This window comes from Streptopelia decaocto, assembly GCF_964273445.1.
Source record: "Streptopelia decaocto genome assembly, chromosome: 6".
In the NCBI taxonomy this organism is placed as follows: Eukaryota; Metazoa; Chordata; class Aves; order Columbiformes; family Columbidae; genus Streptopelia; species Streptopelia decaocto.
In genome coordinates this window covers 58514438-58531221 of record NC_138660.1, presented here as the reverse complement: position 1 = coordinate 58531221, position 16784 = coordinate 58514438, and the positions used below count along the sequence as shown (strand labels likewise).

At 40.4% G+C, this 16784-nt stretch overlaps 1 protein-coding gene across 1 annotated transcript in view; it reads left to right on the top strand.

The window, feature by feature from the left end:
• Positions 1-16593, top strand: part of PARP14 (poly(ADP-ribose) polymerase family member 14) — a 42299-nt gene extending 25706 nt beyond the window's left edge. Inside the window, exons 25-36 of the mRNA XM_082055995.1 lie at positions 277-2558; positions 4108-4344; positions 4589-4810; positions 5252-5315; positions 6362-6511; positions 7218-7280; positions 8525-8692; positions 9956-10162; positions 10247-10855; positions 11346-11479; positions 13615-13789; positions 15403-16593. Coding sequence (XP_081912121.1) covers positions 277-2558; positions 4108-4344; positions 4589-4810; positions 5252-5315; positions 6362-6511; positions 7218-7280; positions 8525-8692; positions 9956-10162; positions 10247-10855; positions 11346-11479; positions 13615-13789; positions 15403-15692 — 4601 coding nt within the window. The 3' untranslated portion in view covers positions 15693-16593. The remainder of the gene's footprint in view (positions 1-276; positions 2559-4107; positions 4345-4588; positions 4811-5251; positions 5316-6361; positions 6512-7217; positions 7281-8524; positions 8693-9955; positions 10163-10246; positions 10856-11345; positions 11480-13614; positions 13790-15402) is intronic.
• The last annotated feature ends 191 nt before the right edge of the window (positions 16594-16784 follow it).

Here is a 16784-nt window from a genome sequence, read left to right as displayed (position 1 = left end):
AGCCCAGCTCTGTGGAGAGGTCTGCTTAGGAAATGAGAGCAAGGTGTAGCTGTACAGGTAAATACAGGCACAAGGGTATTTACCAAACCAGTTGGAGCTAAGCCTCTTACCTTGCCCGTTACAGGGTGGTTTGGAAATCAGAAAGACATAAAAATAGCTCTTTCAAATTAAAAAAGAAAAAAAAAAGAATTATTCAATGTAATAGTTCTAAGAACAGAGTCATTTTCTTGATTTTAAGTTAATGACGTATTTGTATGTACGTGCGCTAACTTCTAGATGTAAACACTGTCTTGGAAAAGCAGCATTTTCTGGAGCAAACACCGATTTCTGTGCATCCATATTACCACTCCCTGGGAACAGCTCTCTATGGAGACAGACCAACTATCAAGATGCCAGACCCCGTTGGGGTGCCACTAGATCCGTACATCTGGCAGTTCTTGCAGAGGCAGCCTGAACTGATCCAGAAGATCAACCAGGAAATGGCAATTTGCCATTGTGAGCTGAAATGGCCACAGGCAGACTGCGCACACCCAGAAATTATGTTGTGCCCATCGTCATCTCTCACCGAGCAGAAAAAGGCAATGATTAGGTTGATCAAGACATGGAAGCAACATGCTTCTACTGAGTTCTCGTGCATCATGTCACGTTACATAGCTATAAAGTGTCAAGTGAATTCAGAGGATTGGGGAGGTGTGAAAAACAGATTGGTGAAAGATGTTGCTTTGATGATAACCGATATTTCTGAGGAGATGGTGGTGATTGCAGGCAAGAGAGCAGCAGTGGACAGTGCAGAGAAAGAAGTGAGGGAATGCATGGAAAAAGCCATGAAGGAAAGTCAAAGGGAAAATCAAAGCATAGAAATTTCTGTGGAAGTGATGCCAAGCAAGTATGCCATTCTGCGCAATGCTGGGTTGGAAGAGAATATTCACAAGGAATATCCGCGCTTAAAGGTCTTTTATGATGACACAAAAAAAACTGTTCAGTTGTGTGGATTACCTGTAGAAGTATATAAAATCAAAGCTGACTTACTGGAAAAGATATTGAACGTGACATGTACACCAGTTGCCGTTGATCCCCATGTTTTCTGCTATCTACAGTGGGTAGATAATAAAACAATCTCAGAGACTTTATTCAGTAGTGAAAAAATCAATGCTTTTTATGAGCTTGAGGGTGATACTGTGTTGCTATTTGGACATGTTCCAAAAGATCTTTTAGAAGCAGAAAAGCAAATAAAGGCAAGCTTAGAATATAGGTGCATTAATGTGGAGGATGGTGAGGTCACTAAAAAGGAGCAGTGGCGGAGTCTTCTTGCCTCCTTGCATAAGAAGTACAATTCTTCCCTGGAAACTCTACTTATCAGTGAGCCTGTTGGAAAAGAAAGTAAAGTGATTATTGCTGGGTTTTCTAAGGCTGTGACAGAAGTTTATCAGAAACTTAATGATTTTATAGAAAGAAACACACATGTGGAAAAAGTAATCATGGCTAAGTCAGCAGTGGTGGTGCAGTTTGTAGAGGAGGAAAAATCCGATGTTTATCGTGGATTGAGGAAGAAAGACGTGACAGTATGTTTTGACACCAAGAGACCTTGTATTGTCCTGAGCGGCCCAAGAGCAGAAATGGCAAAAGCAGTCACCACATTTGAAAAAATTATCTCATCCCTTTACTCAAAAAACGTGCCAATTGATAAACCGGGAGCCAAAGCATTCTTCACTGACAGGAAGGATTCATATGTTCTAGAGGCAAAGCAGAAATTTAGCTGTTTGATTAGGCTGGAAGAAGAAAAACAACAACAGAAGGGTGAAAAAGTTGATGATCCAGAGAAAAGAAAGCTCTACTACAAGACAATGCTGCCACATGGAGCTGTAGTAGCAGTATATAAAGGTGACTTGTGTAATTACCCAGTTGATGTTGTGGTGAACGCATCTAATGAAGGCCTCAAACACATCGGTGGCCTTGCTGAGTCTCTGCTGAAGGCGGCCGGCCCGGAGCTGCAGCAGGAGTGTGACGAGCTGGTGAGGAGGAACGGGAGTTTGCAGCCCGGGTGCGCCGTGATCACGGGCGCTGGGAAACTGCCCTGCAAGAACGTCATTCACGCCGTTGGGCCCAGGTGGAGGAAGGAGGAAGCAGAAAAGTGCATGTTCTTGTTAAGAAAGACAGTGAAGAACTGTCTACAGCTAGCCGACACATACAATCATCGTTCCATAGCTCTGCCTGCTATAAGTGGAGGGACTTTTGGCTTCCCACTGCAAACATGTGCAAATTCAATTGTATCCTCCATCAAGGAGACCCTGGAAGAATCCATGGGGGACAATGGCTTGAAAGAGATTCATCTTGTGGGTGATGTGGAAGAAACAGTTCAGGTTCTGAGTAAGACGGTAAAAAAAGTCTTTACAGCTAAATCCTCCTCCTTGGTGAGGAGCTCGGGGAACCATAAACCGAGAGAAAGCCAGGAGAAGAGAAAAGAGGATCTGCAGATAGCCAGAGATGATCTGAAGATGGTTACAACAAATGAAGGACTGCGCATCCAAGTAGTAGAGAAAAACATTCAGGAGGCCACGGTAGGTCTTTAATTTTCTGGTTCCTTCCTAGCTCGATATAAAGATCTTCTTTAAATTTAAACAGAAAAGGAATGTAGGTAAATTAAATTGTTTTACAAGGCAATTGCTACATAAGGAAACAACAGCTGCATGCTACCTACACAAGGATGCAAGCTTGCAAAACTGATGGATTTCAGGTTGGGATCTGTCACTTTGCAGCTGTTTCTTGTGGGCAGCTTTGAATTTCAGGATGTTTTGTTCCCAGCTAGGCTTTATTTGTTCTCCAGATCTGAGGGCAACATGTTAAACACTTTGCTTTTTTTTCTGAAAGTATTTATATGATCTGTAGCTACCCAGGCTGGATATTACGGGAAATCAGCAGCTTTCTGGGCTGCTGCTGCAAATCTTGCTTACAGGAAGGATGTAGCTTATTGGTTTTAGTTCCTTTCTCTTTGGGTGGGTTAAAGACGCAGAAAAGCAGCCTCATAGAAGAGTGCATGCTTAGATTGCTTTGCCAAAGTTTAGACCTCATTCTACTTATTTTTGCCCTCTATTTTATTTTTTCCTTTTTTTTTTTCCTATCAAAGAGTTGAATTACTACTCATCTAGACCATCAAGACCATATTTACACTTCTGATATAGCTTCTTTCCTTTATATTTTTTCCTTCAGTGATCAAAAGTGTATCTCAATAAATTTCTCTCTCTACTGCCCCTGATTTCTCTTTTTTGAGAGTTTAAAATCTCCCTAAATCATTATTATTATCATCCTGTTCTTTCAATATTAATTAGTTCTGTTGTCATTTTGTTGCCCGTAAAAACCTATTCCAATAAAAGAGCAATAGAAGATGTGAAAAAATCTCAATATGACACGTATTTAAAACACTTCATAATTAAAAGACCTCCAGTGGAGCTGCAAAGCAAACACCAGGCTTTGGGGTTTTGCCTGTTTTACTTCATGGAAGTACAACCATCTCACTTCACATTGTTTTGGTGCGTGGGGTGCTACTTTTCTGATAAGGTGTAGACAATCCCACTTTAGTGAAAGGAAGGTTAAACTTTCTACATTACGTATTCCTTATATGAAACATATATTTTGCATCCTGCAATGATGCTAGAGAAGAAGGAACAGCACTTCTTCACAAGGAAATGTAGGAAAAGCTGGGTCTGAGGAGAGGGGATGAGGCAGACTCCAGAGGGTGGGTTTATTTCACCTGCCCAGATGTTGCCGCCTGCATGGGACAAGGTGAGTCACAGCCTTACCTCCACTGAGGGTGTGACAGTGATGGATGGATGGATGGATGGATGGATGGATGGATGGATGCATGGATGACCTGCTCACATGTAGGTACCTGTGGTGCTGGTGCTCGCAGTGGATCAGATGCTGCCTATCGTAGGTTTCCTGCAAGTCCAGGAATACTCAGGATGCAGAAGCTGCACTGAAAATATATTTTTGTTCTCCATTGGCATCTCAATTTTCATGCTATACATTGCTTCAGTCGTGTGGTTAGTCTCGATGCATATTTTCACTTGAAGTCTGGCTATAGATATTTTCATTGGAATTTTGTTGCAGACAGATGTTATTGTCAACAGTGTTGGCACAGACCTGAAGTTTGGCGTGGGGGCTCTTTGCAAAGCCTTGCTGGAAAAGGCTGGATCAGCGCTCCAAGCAGAGTTTGATGAAGAAAAACAAAGACAGGCTGCTGGTCAAGGGCATGTGCTCTGCACCAGTGGATGTGCTCTGGCCTGCCAGTCTGTGCTTCATGCCATACTTCCCATGTGGGATGGAGGAAAAGGACAGGCCCTGAAGGTACCTTTTGATTATTATTTTTTTAAAATTTATTTTGAAAAAACATGGCATGCTATCCTGAAGTTTCAGGATTTAGAGTAACTAGTTTAGATGACTCAACTCCATTTATTTCTACTGGAGTGACCTTGAAGATGTCTTGATGCACTGAGAGCTTTTTCTCATACCAGCATAGTCTCTATGGAACTAAAATAAATGATGCCTTTAAAAAAAAAAAAAAGAAATGGATCTTTGCTGTGTTTTACAGATCCTAGAAGATATAATCAATTCCTGTTTGGAGAAAACTGAAGAACTTGGACTGAAATCGATTGCTTTCCCAGCTATTGGAACTGGAGGATTTCGATTTCCTAATCCCCTTGTTTCTAAGTTAATGTTTGACGTGGTATTGAAGTTCAGTAGTAGTCACGCTCGCAAGACTCTCCAGGAAGTTCATTTTTTCTTGAATCCATCAGATGCGGCTAACATTCAGGTAGATCTTCTTGGGACAAAGCTGGTTATGTCTTATGCTGTTCTAGTTACGGCTTAACAATACATTTTAGTTATACTGCTTTCTTAAGGGAATAATTTAGGATTTTCTTACTGCCGTGGGTTGGTGACAGTGTTATATCTCTCCAGTGGCTTATGCAGTGTCTCTGATATACAAACTCTCAGCAAGCACAAGCTGCAGACAAAATTTGCCTCACTGCTGGCACTGTGGACACCTGTAGGTGCTCACCCATCTTTTGACAGAGGAGTTCTGGCAATGCAAAGACAGGATCTGTTGTCACACTGTCCACACTGAGGCTTCCGCGGCTATTAATGATGCCTAAACACAACTGTAAAATGCATCAGTAGCAAGAGTTGCATGACTGTTAATGTTCATTAGAGAAATATTCAGTATATAAACTTGGTACCTTTTTCCTCTTCTTAGGCTTTTACCACTGAACTGGAACTTAGGGTGGCTGAAAGTCACAATGCTGCAGCGCCGCAGTCCAGTAAGTTGTGCAGGGGCAGGGGGTGGGATAGGAGGGAGAATGTAACTGCTGTAAAGTGGTTTTACATTTATCAGGAAACAGATGAAATGCCATCAAGACACAGAGCATTTTTTTCCTCCTAATGGACTGGTATTCTTAGACTCCATTTATAAAAAACTTCAAGAGGAATTTCTTTTTGTTGAGGGCATGCTCATTTCTTAGTGAAGCCAGACTTATCACCTACTCAAAGGGTACAAGAACTTGGTATCGCTTTGCCCAACGAGCCATAAGTAACATGTATCTCTGTACCTTTAATCTTCTATATAGAGATATACAGAAAGGATAATTTTCTTGCTAATTATTAACTGATGGTAGTGTGACACAGTAGCAAAAACCTATGAGTGAACAGCATCAACAGCAGAGGCTTATTCATAGGAATATATAGCACTTTCTTCTCTGTTGCTGTATCAGTGAGGTGAAGAGTGCGCAGATAAAATATGGATTGGATAAGTTTACAGTAGAAATAAGGAACAGTTTTATGTCTGTGAGAGTAACAATGAAATAACTTACAAGAGTGGTTTGCTGGGATTGCCAACACTGGAATGCTTAAGCTGGATACTCCATTGCTTGTAAAAGTTAATTCCGGGAACTCTGTTACAGAGCTGGTCAGATGAGATAACCCCAAGAGTCCTTTCTGAATTAATTTCGATTGCATTTACAGGAATAGAAATTGTTTCACTTTCACAGTATTTGAACAGGAAGAAAACTGCATTTCCAGCTTTTGGAAATGGAGTCAAGAGAAAGGCAGAAACTCTCTATGTCCACCACACTGATCTAAAGTATATTCCTTAAAAGGATAAGTTGAAGTTTCCAGTAGTAGAAGAGAACAATACCCCAAACTAGAGAAGTGTTTCAAGGTTTGGGGTTGGTTTGGTTTTTTTTGTGTGGTTGGGGTTTTTTATTTGTTTGGTTTTGGGGTTTTGTTTGTTTGTGTTTGTTTTGGTTGGTTGGTTTTTGTTTGGTTGGTTGGTTGTGTTTGTTTGTTTATATTTTTGTTTCCTTTGCAGGATTCATTACGCCTGTTTCAACTGAAGTACTGGGAGTTCATGAAATGCAGATTGGTTCCATTACAGTCCAAGTAATTACTGGAGATATTACCAAAGAAGATACAGAGGTTATTGTAAACATATCAAATCCAACATTTGATGGCCAAGGAGGTATTGTATTGAAAATGTAGTTCTTTAGTGATAAATTTGGGCTAGTTTTTAGAAGAGGGTAGGGGAAAAAAATGTCCTTTTGTGAAACTTCTATGAAGGATTTTTCAGATGAGAGAGAGAGTTGTGATTAGTCTGGAAGCAGGTCTTAAATGGTTTTTTTTAATATGTCCTGAATATTCCACGTACTTTCCAAACTACTCAAACAGAAGGCATCAGACCAGATTTTTCTTGTTTAAAATCAAGAAAATGCTTAAATAGAAGGGAATTTTTGGATCAAATATAATTTGTCAAGACTGCTCTGGTCCTGGTATATTTCACTGTAAACCAAAGCCCTGGTTAAGTAAATGGACCTGTAAGAAGCAGAGGATTCTTCGGTGACATTGTGAATTGCAACCATGAAAGACATCAAATGATGTCATTCAAAGCAATCGGAGCACTTGCTGAGGGCTATACCACTGGCTGGTGAAATGATGACATGGGAGTTATTCTTAATGATTTCTAATCACTAATGAAGTCAGTGTTCTCTTTGCAGCCAGTGCAAAGAGAGGATGCATGGAGGGTACTGGGGGGAACGGGCAAGGTTCTGCACTTTGTCTGCCCATACGAGAATTGTGGTATTTGTAGAGCACAGAAGTTGGGCAGAGTTTTGACTAAAAATAGCTAATTTGACTTAATGAATGTGTATGCTTTTCTTGTATGATTTAAGAGGTCTTCAAAGCAATTATGCATGCTGCTGGTTCCCAGGTAAAAGAAGAATGTCGTCGATATGGTATGTTAAGGCATACTATTTGGGGTTTTTTGTGTGTGTGTGGTTGTGCTTTCTTTGTTTGTTTTTTGTTTTTGTTTTGTGTGTGTGTAGGCTTTTTGGTTTTGTTATGTTTTGGTTGGTTGGTTTTGTTCTCTCTGAAAACTTAAAGTTGTTCTATAATTCTCTACTCTGGTGTAATTATTTTATCTGAAAAAAATAGCTTTCACTTCTAGGAATTTTGAAAAGTCATGTTGTTGTTTTAACACCTACTTTGACAATTTTTCTTTTCGCGACCGAACAGAAGATAGATACAGTTTTCTGATGCTAATAAGTGCTGGGAAATTAATGTAATTTAAGATTTTACCCCTGAAACTACTCAAGTGTGTTCCTGACTTAAAAACCAGAAACAGTCCCATTGTCTTGAGCATAATTTTTAAGCTCGTCTGCTGTCAGCTACAGGAGAGCTGAAGTTTCGAAACTTAAAGTGATAGAAGACTGCCTTTTGGTGTAAGCACATGCAGGACTGGCTTTTAAAAGCTAATAGCAAATCTGGGTTTATATTCACAAATACATAATTATTTTTTATTGCAGTAAAATAACGCTGCTTATCGCCCTGATCACAAGTTCTTCTGTAGTCTGCATTCTGTTCCTGCTCTGAGTCCAGAAGTTAACTCTTAAGATGGAGTTTCCTGCATAGTTTTCCCAGCCTTTGGCTCTGCAGGCTCTCCCTGTTTATCAGCCAAATCTCAGCGTATAGAGAGCATCTTACAATCCATCGTTACCTTTGTGACCAGTGAAGTGCTGTGTAACTCTGTGTCCATCAGTCCATTCATCCTCACAATATTACTCCATTTGCTCTTCCACAGAATAAGACTTTGAGATTTCAAGGAATAAATGGAATAAGAAAGGATTTGTCATATAAATGAATTGTGCATGTTCTACTTGCATGCTTTTAAATAGAAGTGAGCTATATTTAAATTCAACATAAATTTTTACATTGTACTTAATAGGAAACTACTTTGTTGCAGAAATATCAGGAAATTGGAGAACACATGATTGCTTGAATTACTTTCTCAAAGAAATTCTGCAATCAGAATATTTACAGAGAAAAGTGGAATCAACTAAAACCAGGATAATACAGCTCGCAGTGGATTTCGTTCCACTTTTTCCACTTCTCTTCTGGCATGAATATAACCATCTGTCTTATCAGAAGAGATAGCCACTTTGAAAATGTTATGTCTCCTTCTTTATCTTCTGTCTTCCAGCTGGGCAACTGCAAAGTGGCTTTATTACTACACAAGGTGGAAACCTGCTGTGCAGTAAAATCATCCACTTGATTCACAACAACAACGTGAAGAGTCAGGTCACCAAAGTGCTTAATGAGTGTCAGCTAAGGATGTACAAATCTGTCGCCTTCCCAGCAATTGGAACAGGTTTGCATTTTCTTGGGAAAGTGATGAGGGCTGTGTTGGGGGTAGTTCAGAAACTCGGACAAAGTTATTGTGATACCTTTGATATGGGTAAGTGTAGACTTGTACAAGAAACTCCGTAAACTGTGAGTTCTTAAAGTTCATTGTAGTCAGTTCAAACACCACCTGCACACTTCAAAAATGCTGGGGTTTTTTAAGTATAAATGTTACAGTCAATATCAACTGAGCAAGAACACCTAAAGAAAAGGTATTGCTCCGTAAGGGACATTCTGCCCCTGAACAGACAGTGTATCTCAGCTGGCCACTTGGCAATCCCATAGACCTTGCTTTGGGATTTCAGCTAAACGGGAGGGTGGAGTTGGGCTTTGTAGGTGGAGAAAGCTGGAGTTGTCCTGAAACCCTGACCTTACCTGGCTGACTACAGAAATTATGGGCTGGGCACAGAATACTTGCAGTTTACACCTTTGATAGGTCTTGTTTCAGCCTACCTGCTCCAGGGGAAGGCTGGAGGGACTCAAGCTTGTTTGGCTTAAGCTTTTGGTTAGCTTGGAGAGCACAGCTTGAAGAAAGCGGGGTGTTCTTCTCGCACCAAGGCTCCTCTTGACTGGAAAAAGAAATGACGAGCTGGTCTTTGCTCAGCGAGCCAGGGTAGGGTGGGAGCTGGTGCATGGGTCAGCGTTTGGACTCCACAGCAATAGTTAGGACAGGTTTCCAGGATGGCCGTTGTCATCTGCATGCTGGTGTCATGACGGCTGTCCAAGGGATGCCGTGGCTGAAACGGGCAGGGTCCCACCAACGTTTCAGATTAAGCTTTAGGTTGCACTTCAGGCTTGTTGTAGGGGAATGAAGCAGTTCTTTTGAGCTTGATGTTCCTGTTTGTATGCTGAAATACAAACAGGCTTGTGCCAAAATCCTCCACTGATTTTTATTTGGTTTGACGTAGGTACCCATTTTAAAGATGGGCATAGTGTTAGGGATGTGTGGGTTTAAAAATACTGGGGGAATGCTGAGGCTGAAGTGCTTGTTGGAACCTCAAAGTAAACAGGGGGAGAATCTCCAAAGGACTTCCCAGGCCTGTGTAGGGTGTCAACTTCTTAGTCACAGGCTTAGGTGTAAAGCTGAGGTTAAACCTGGGGCTTTGGCCAGAAAGTATAATGGGGGAAGAGAGAGGGACACCAGTCTGTATGAGCTGGGGCCATGGTCTCTGTTTTCTGGATGCTGCCTTCAAGTACTGTTCACTGATAAGTACTTCTTATTTTTGTCTAGGTCGGGCAGGACAGAAGCCAGCAAAGGTTGCTGATGACATGCTGGATGCTATAGTGGAATTTGCAAGCAAAAGATCAGTGCACCATTTGCAAAAAATTAAAATTGTCATCTTCCAGACAAATATGCTCAGTGACTTTTACGAAAGCATGAAGGCAAGAGAAGATTCAGATTCACCCACAACAGATTCATGGATGTCTGCGTTGAAATGTAAGTGTATTTTCCGTGTGCATGGGCACATAAAAGTAAAGATCTTTTATTTAAAACTAATAATTACCATATATTTCTTCACAGCATTTTTTTGGCCGCCCAAAAAATCCACTGAGAAGAAAAAGCCTGTGGTTTTGGAGAAGAAAGTTGATTTAGCCACATTTCAAATCTGTGGAGAAAGCCAGAAAAATGTGGATGCAACTGAGTCATGGATAAAGGATTTAATTTTAAAGGAACAGTTTGAAAACGTTATCTCAGATGAGCTAATTGGATATTTTGATGAGAGACAAATTGCTGCTTTGGCAGAAATCCAGAGAAGAAATCATGTTACCATTCACCTTGAAAGTGAACTTTCACCCCCTTGCATTAAAATTTCTGGTATTAGCAGGGATGTTGGTTTTGTTTCTGTGGAAGTTCAAAAAATGATCCAAGAAATGAAGGATACTGAAGAAGAACGATCCAGGGCAGAACTTGTTTATAACCTGGTAGAATGGAGGTATCCAGGAAGCAATGATAACTTTGTCACTTTTGATAAACTGACAAATATGCAGCTGGAGGATGCCAAAATGGCTAACAAAACACATCTGACTGTCAAAATTAAAAAGAAGAACTACAAGGTGGATCTGAATACTCTACAGGCTAATGATGGCCAAGGAGAAACTATAAGCATTCAACGTGTGTCAAAGAATGAAGGTAAATTACAGCTTAATAAAACCCCCCTCTAATAGAGATTATTGAACTGCCCCCTTCCCCTCACCCTCCCCCCTTTTGTTTGGTTTTGGGTTTTTTCAGTTTTTTTCCCCTGGCCATGGCATAGCCAGTGGGTTTAGTTTCATAATCAGTGTCAGGGATGACTGAAATCAGAACATCTATTTTAAATACAAATATTATCCATACATATGTGACTATGCTCAAGTTTGACAAAGTAGCTTATGAAGAATGTGTAAAGTTCTGTGGTTTTCAAACTTATTTTAGTTAGATATTGGTATGGGGAAAATTAGACCAGAGAAAATGTGAGGTCTTAATGGTGCATTACAGAGCCAGTGAATGAAGAGAATGTTTTTGGAATAAATTATTGCATAAGGTACTGTCCTCTCAGCCCTCTATATGCTGTCAGTGTATAGAACGTGCCTGCAAAACTGAGCTAGGACTCCGTGCTAATAATGCAGTCTCTGTTTTGCAGATAAACTGCCTGCGCAGTGGGAAGACATGCAAGCGCAACAGGTCAAACTGGTGGATCTCAAGCCATCATGTCAGGAATACCTGAATGTTCAGGACAAATTCAAGAAAACTTGTCCCAACTTTGTCATAGAGAAGGTGAAATCCTATTGGGGGGGGAGGGGGAATGAATTGTTGGGCCGACAACATTAATATATTTTCTACATATTTGTTTGGAAGGTGTCTGCAACCTAATACACCTTCAGTGTGTCAGAGCTGTGCTGGGTGGATATGAATCACATCACATTTCCTAAGAGTTGCCCTGCCATTTCTGCCTTCTGATAATGCAAAACCAGCGACCGTCAGGCTTCAGGCTGACTCTGTGTTCAGCTGATGTGGTACTCATTAGTTAATGCGGTATTTCCAATTAGGAAATTCTATATTGAAACGGGAGCATGAGCAAATGCATCCAGAATACAGAGGAAAATACAAAGACCTTGCAGACTGGCCATAAAGCTTTTTACTGTTTTATCACTTCTTCCTGGCCAGTCCCAGAGCCTTCCATGCTAGATTGTTGGCTTTAACCAAAGCATCAAGGTCTGATCTCGCATATTGAAAAGGTTGCAACACAGGGCACAGAGATTAAATTGCCAGGGAGAAGATGGAATTATTCAGTGTCAGGAAGAGTGAGAAATAGCAGAAAATATTATGAGATTAAGAGTGAAAATATATGTTTGAAAAATGTTCTTACATCATGAGATTCCATGAGCATGGTCACTAAGACACAAATAGAGCAAAATATTTGCGTACAATAGAAAAAAAATCAGGTAATGGCAAGAAGTCTTTTTCCATTGAAAATGGAAACCTATTACATTGATGCCTTTAACGTTATACTTTGCAGATACACTGTTTCCCCTTGTTGCAAATGGATTTTTTTTTACATGGCTTCGATTGAGCAGCAATTTAGGATTTATTAATACTTTGTGGTGTATTACAAGGTTAGGTTTTATAATTACTAATAGCACTTAATCATCAGCCAATTTAACAGAGTGATTCAATAACACTTATTATAATCAATCAAAATAGTGACTTAATTAAAGATTCATAAATGGCCAGGTTCGTGCTAAACTTACGCAGGGTTTTCTTAACTAAAAAACACAGACACACACCTGACAGTAAATTAAAACACACACAGACAGGCAAACAAACAGACAAAGCAGTTCTAAAATTAAATCACACACAAAAAGTTGAACCCCCGATTAAAATTTCCCTTTCATGAGTTTTTATAAATTACTCACCTTTATGTCTTGACATTCATCAGCAGACCATGCAGAATTAGGCCTTTGGAACCTTGCAAAATCATCAGTAGACATCACTGAATCTTCAAAATCCACCCTGGAGGTGTCCCAGTCAGGAGGAGACACTGGGTCACAGCCTGACACCATCCAGGAGAGCTCAAAGGGTCTGGCTTCAGGATCGCTATTTATAGGGTTGCGAGGTGATTGACTTTGGTCAGTATTTTTCCATTTCGGCCACAACTCAGGCTCACCTGGTACTTCCCAAGTTGGGTAACATTTCATTAGTAGGAGTTTCAGGTGCAATCACGGGGCACCTGGTTGTCCCATCTCACTCTCAAGTGCCATGTTGACCTGCCTTGGGATCAACAAACAAGGAGTCCCAGTTCATTTCTACTCACTCCACTGGTGATCAAAGCAGGAACGCTTGTAACCAAGGTTAGAACACGATGTCGGATTGTCTTGAGATTGCCAGGTGGCCCTGGGGGAGTCTGTACCACCACAGCCCCTCAGCTCTGTTCACATTGTTGGCAGAGGGAGCCAGGAACATCTATCCTCCCACCAATTCATTTTTATACAGGAGGAAGTAATTTTGACTTCCAAGCTGATATCTGGAAGAGAAATTTGATGTGATGCTATCGCTACAGTCTGTCCTTTAGTGAGAAAATCATCAGTAAAGATGCTTAGGATGCACAGAAGACATCTCACACCATTGCCTATAGCAGTGGTACAACATGTTTCTAAAACTGACAGTGCACAGCTGTCGTGATTCCTCTGTACCTGGTATACAAGACAAGACAAAAGTATACCGAAAATTACCAAGCTTGACAACTGCTTTTAAGCTACTTTAGTTTCAGGAGGCTCATGTGTTCAGTTCCCCCAGGGCACAGTGAAAATTGTGGTCATTCTTTCAGTTTGGTTTAGTTTTAATGTTTTTTCTGCCATGATAAATATTGGTCCCTACCAGTATAAATATAGTTCTATTTTGTAACTTTGCAGATTGAAAGAATACAAAATCCCATCCTCTGGCAGACATACCAAACAAAGAAAATAGCTGTCTGTGCTAAGAACAAATACAAAGTTAATGAGAGGTTGCTATTTCATGGGACAGCTGCATCCTCACTGAAAACGATCAACTACTCTGGATTTAATCGTGGGTTTGCTGGAAAGAACGGTGAGTCATTATCCAAAGCGGTTAATTTCCTAGATGTGTGTGAGGTGCTAGGGAATGTCAATACTGTCAGCACAACATGAAGACTGAATCAAGTTGGAGAACAAAATAATAAACGAGTCCAGAGCATAATGTATGTGGTCAGAGGAATTAACCTGTTAAGTTAATCCCTTGTTGATGAATTCCAGCATCTAGAGGGTATCAGAAGCAGCTCACCTGCTCTGAAAACAAGCCCGGGCAGCTTCTGAGTAATGTTTTGTATGATCTATCTGCCTACAGAAAGGAACAAGGACTGCTGTTCAACATCCTCAAGTGAGATACCAACCGCTAGCTGCTGGTGTCTCCTCTCTTCTTAGACAAAGGCAGGTAGCAAAGTCAAGATGCAGGTACTTCTCCTGTTGCCTCCAAAGATAAAGACAGCACAAGCAACCAGAAGATCCCACTCCCCTACCATTTTTATGCACATAAAATCAGTTGAAATTAATGAATTAATCCTTTCCTTTTAATAGTTGTTAAGCACAACTATTAAATATTTAGCAGAAAGACTTTCTGCATTAGTTCAAAGATTGTTTTGTCCAGTTCCTCTAGTACAGTCATGTTATGTTTATCATTTGATAGCATTCAAAGATTAAATACAGGATCCAAAGAAGTGGTACTGGGGCTGAACTGAGGCACCAGTTGCTCTTAGAGGTCCTGCAACTTTACTTCAAAAGTTCTTACTTTCTCTTCTTAATGTTTTCTTCCTTAAGACACACTTGTACATGCCTAGGGCTGACCTATTCTTGAGAGAGACAGTCAACTTAACTCAGATTTAGTTGATACTTCAGTGTGGTCTGGATCCGGAAGTAGACATTTCTCTGTCTGGATCCTCTGGAAGTACTTACGCTGATATTTTCTTGAGGAAATGAAGCCCAACGTACACAAAATGCATCAGGCTGTGCACAAATAGAAATGGCAGCCACCACTTCTTTTTAAAAAGTGACTAGTGGAGATGTAGTTTTGCTTTCTTGCTCTTTGGTAGTACCAGGAGGTTGGATTTACCTGGGAGGCAAGAGCCCTAGATCCCCATGTCCTCTCTTTGCCTGTGAGGATTGACATCCACCTCTCATCTCAGCCACGATTTATGACAGGAACGGCTTCCCTTCGGTCAGACACCCAAAACATCCAAAGATCAGAGCAGACAGATAGGAAGGACCTGCCTACCTTGAACAGCTTTCTACCAATGTCAGAAAGAAAATCTCTGTCTCAGACAAAGAAATGTGATTTGCTCTAACTTGCTGTGAAGTGTAAATAGAAAACTGTAATGACAATGATTTAGTCATTTTAAGTTGAAGAGGTTCTGCAGATTTGCAATTTGGTGGATTGCAGGCTAAACAATGGAGAGAGGAACCCTTTTCCCTGTAGGAAAGAGCAGTCAAAACCTGGGTGTCGATACTTAACCAACATCTAAGTGGATTCGTATTTGATTCTGATAGAAAGGACTATTACTTGAATTTGCTGTTTAAACTCTAACCAAATCTATAATTTCTTCAGAGTAAAAAATAAAGGGGAGCTTTAGAGATTCTTATGGGAAAAAGAACACTAACTATATTTGAAAATGTTGTCTTTCCAAACAGCTGCGAACTTTGGAAATGGAACCTACTTTGCTGTTGATGCATGTTATTCTGCTCAGGATACTTATTCCAAACCGGACACGAATGACAGAAGATACATGTACTTGGCCCGGGTCCTCACCGGGCAGTACTGTGCTGGGAGCAAAGGACTAATCATGCCCCCACCAAAAAACCCAGCAGATCCTACAGACTGCTATGACAGCGTGGTTGATGATGTGAATAACCCAACAATGTTCGTCATATTTAATGACCATGAGGCATATCCTGAGTACCTTATTACTTTCAAAAAATAGAATATTCTTACTAGTCGGGGAAATTTCAGTGCCTTTTACATGTGGGAATTAACAGGGCACTTTTTGATGCTTGTTTGCATCTAGCCGTCTTGAACAAAGTGGTTATTTGTCTATGTTTTTAAATATGTCTTGAAATTATCAACAATGAGGCCAGGATAAGAAAATATTAGGATTCTATGATTCTATCTCAATACTCACATTTTAAATTTAGTTATTGAGAGATGTAGGCAAGAACTGTGAGAACAGCCCCGATCTCTTCCTACACAAGGTCAGTGCATCTATGGATGTTCCTGTTTCCAGTATTCACCATAAAGCCCCAAGTGGCTGGCTGCCTGTGAGGATTTATTTAAAATACTCCATGTCGGGAGAATAACTTCACTCACCAACAGAGTTTTCAGTCATTCTCAGACATCCACTCACCCTTGTTGGTGTTAAGAGTCCTGAAGAAAAAAAGTCCAGTATTGAACCTACACTTTGCATTCATTGTTAAACTCCCCCTTATTCTGTTGTGGCATGCTTTGTTATTCCCTAGGTATATATTCCTATATTCATACCCATTTCTTAGGGGAATTCTCCATGATCCCTCGCATTACATACGTGCAACTTCCACGTACAAAGTCTTTGCTTCGGCAGTTTTCAAGACAGTAAAGAGGGACTTTTAATTTCTTCTGTTCAGTACCAAAACATCGACCCTTCTGTAGAATTAGCAATTTGCAGAGAGAAACTTACAAGAGCATAACTCAGTTATCACGCTTCAACCATTTTAGAAGTTTTAAAGTTCTGTAAAGCAATAAATAATGGCATTTGTACATCTTTGCAAGCTATACACTTAAATACAGTGATAATCTTACAACTGCCAATCAAAAGCCATATACGTCACTTTAATAAAAGTATTTTCAAACAGCTGTTGTATTACTGAGTCGTTCTTTTCACAAAGGCGCGCATTTCAGTAGAAGTGTTGCTTTACCTTTGAATATCTTTATGTTACAGTGATGCTACAGCTAGTGAGAAGCTGGGAAGGCTTAGAAGACAAAATTGTTTTCTTGTATTGTCTGAGTGACAGATTTGTGCATACAGACTCCAGCTGAAATT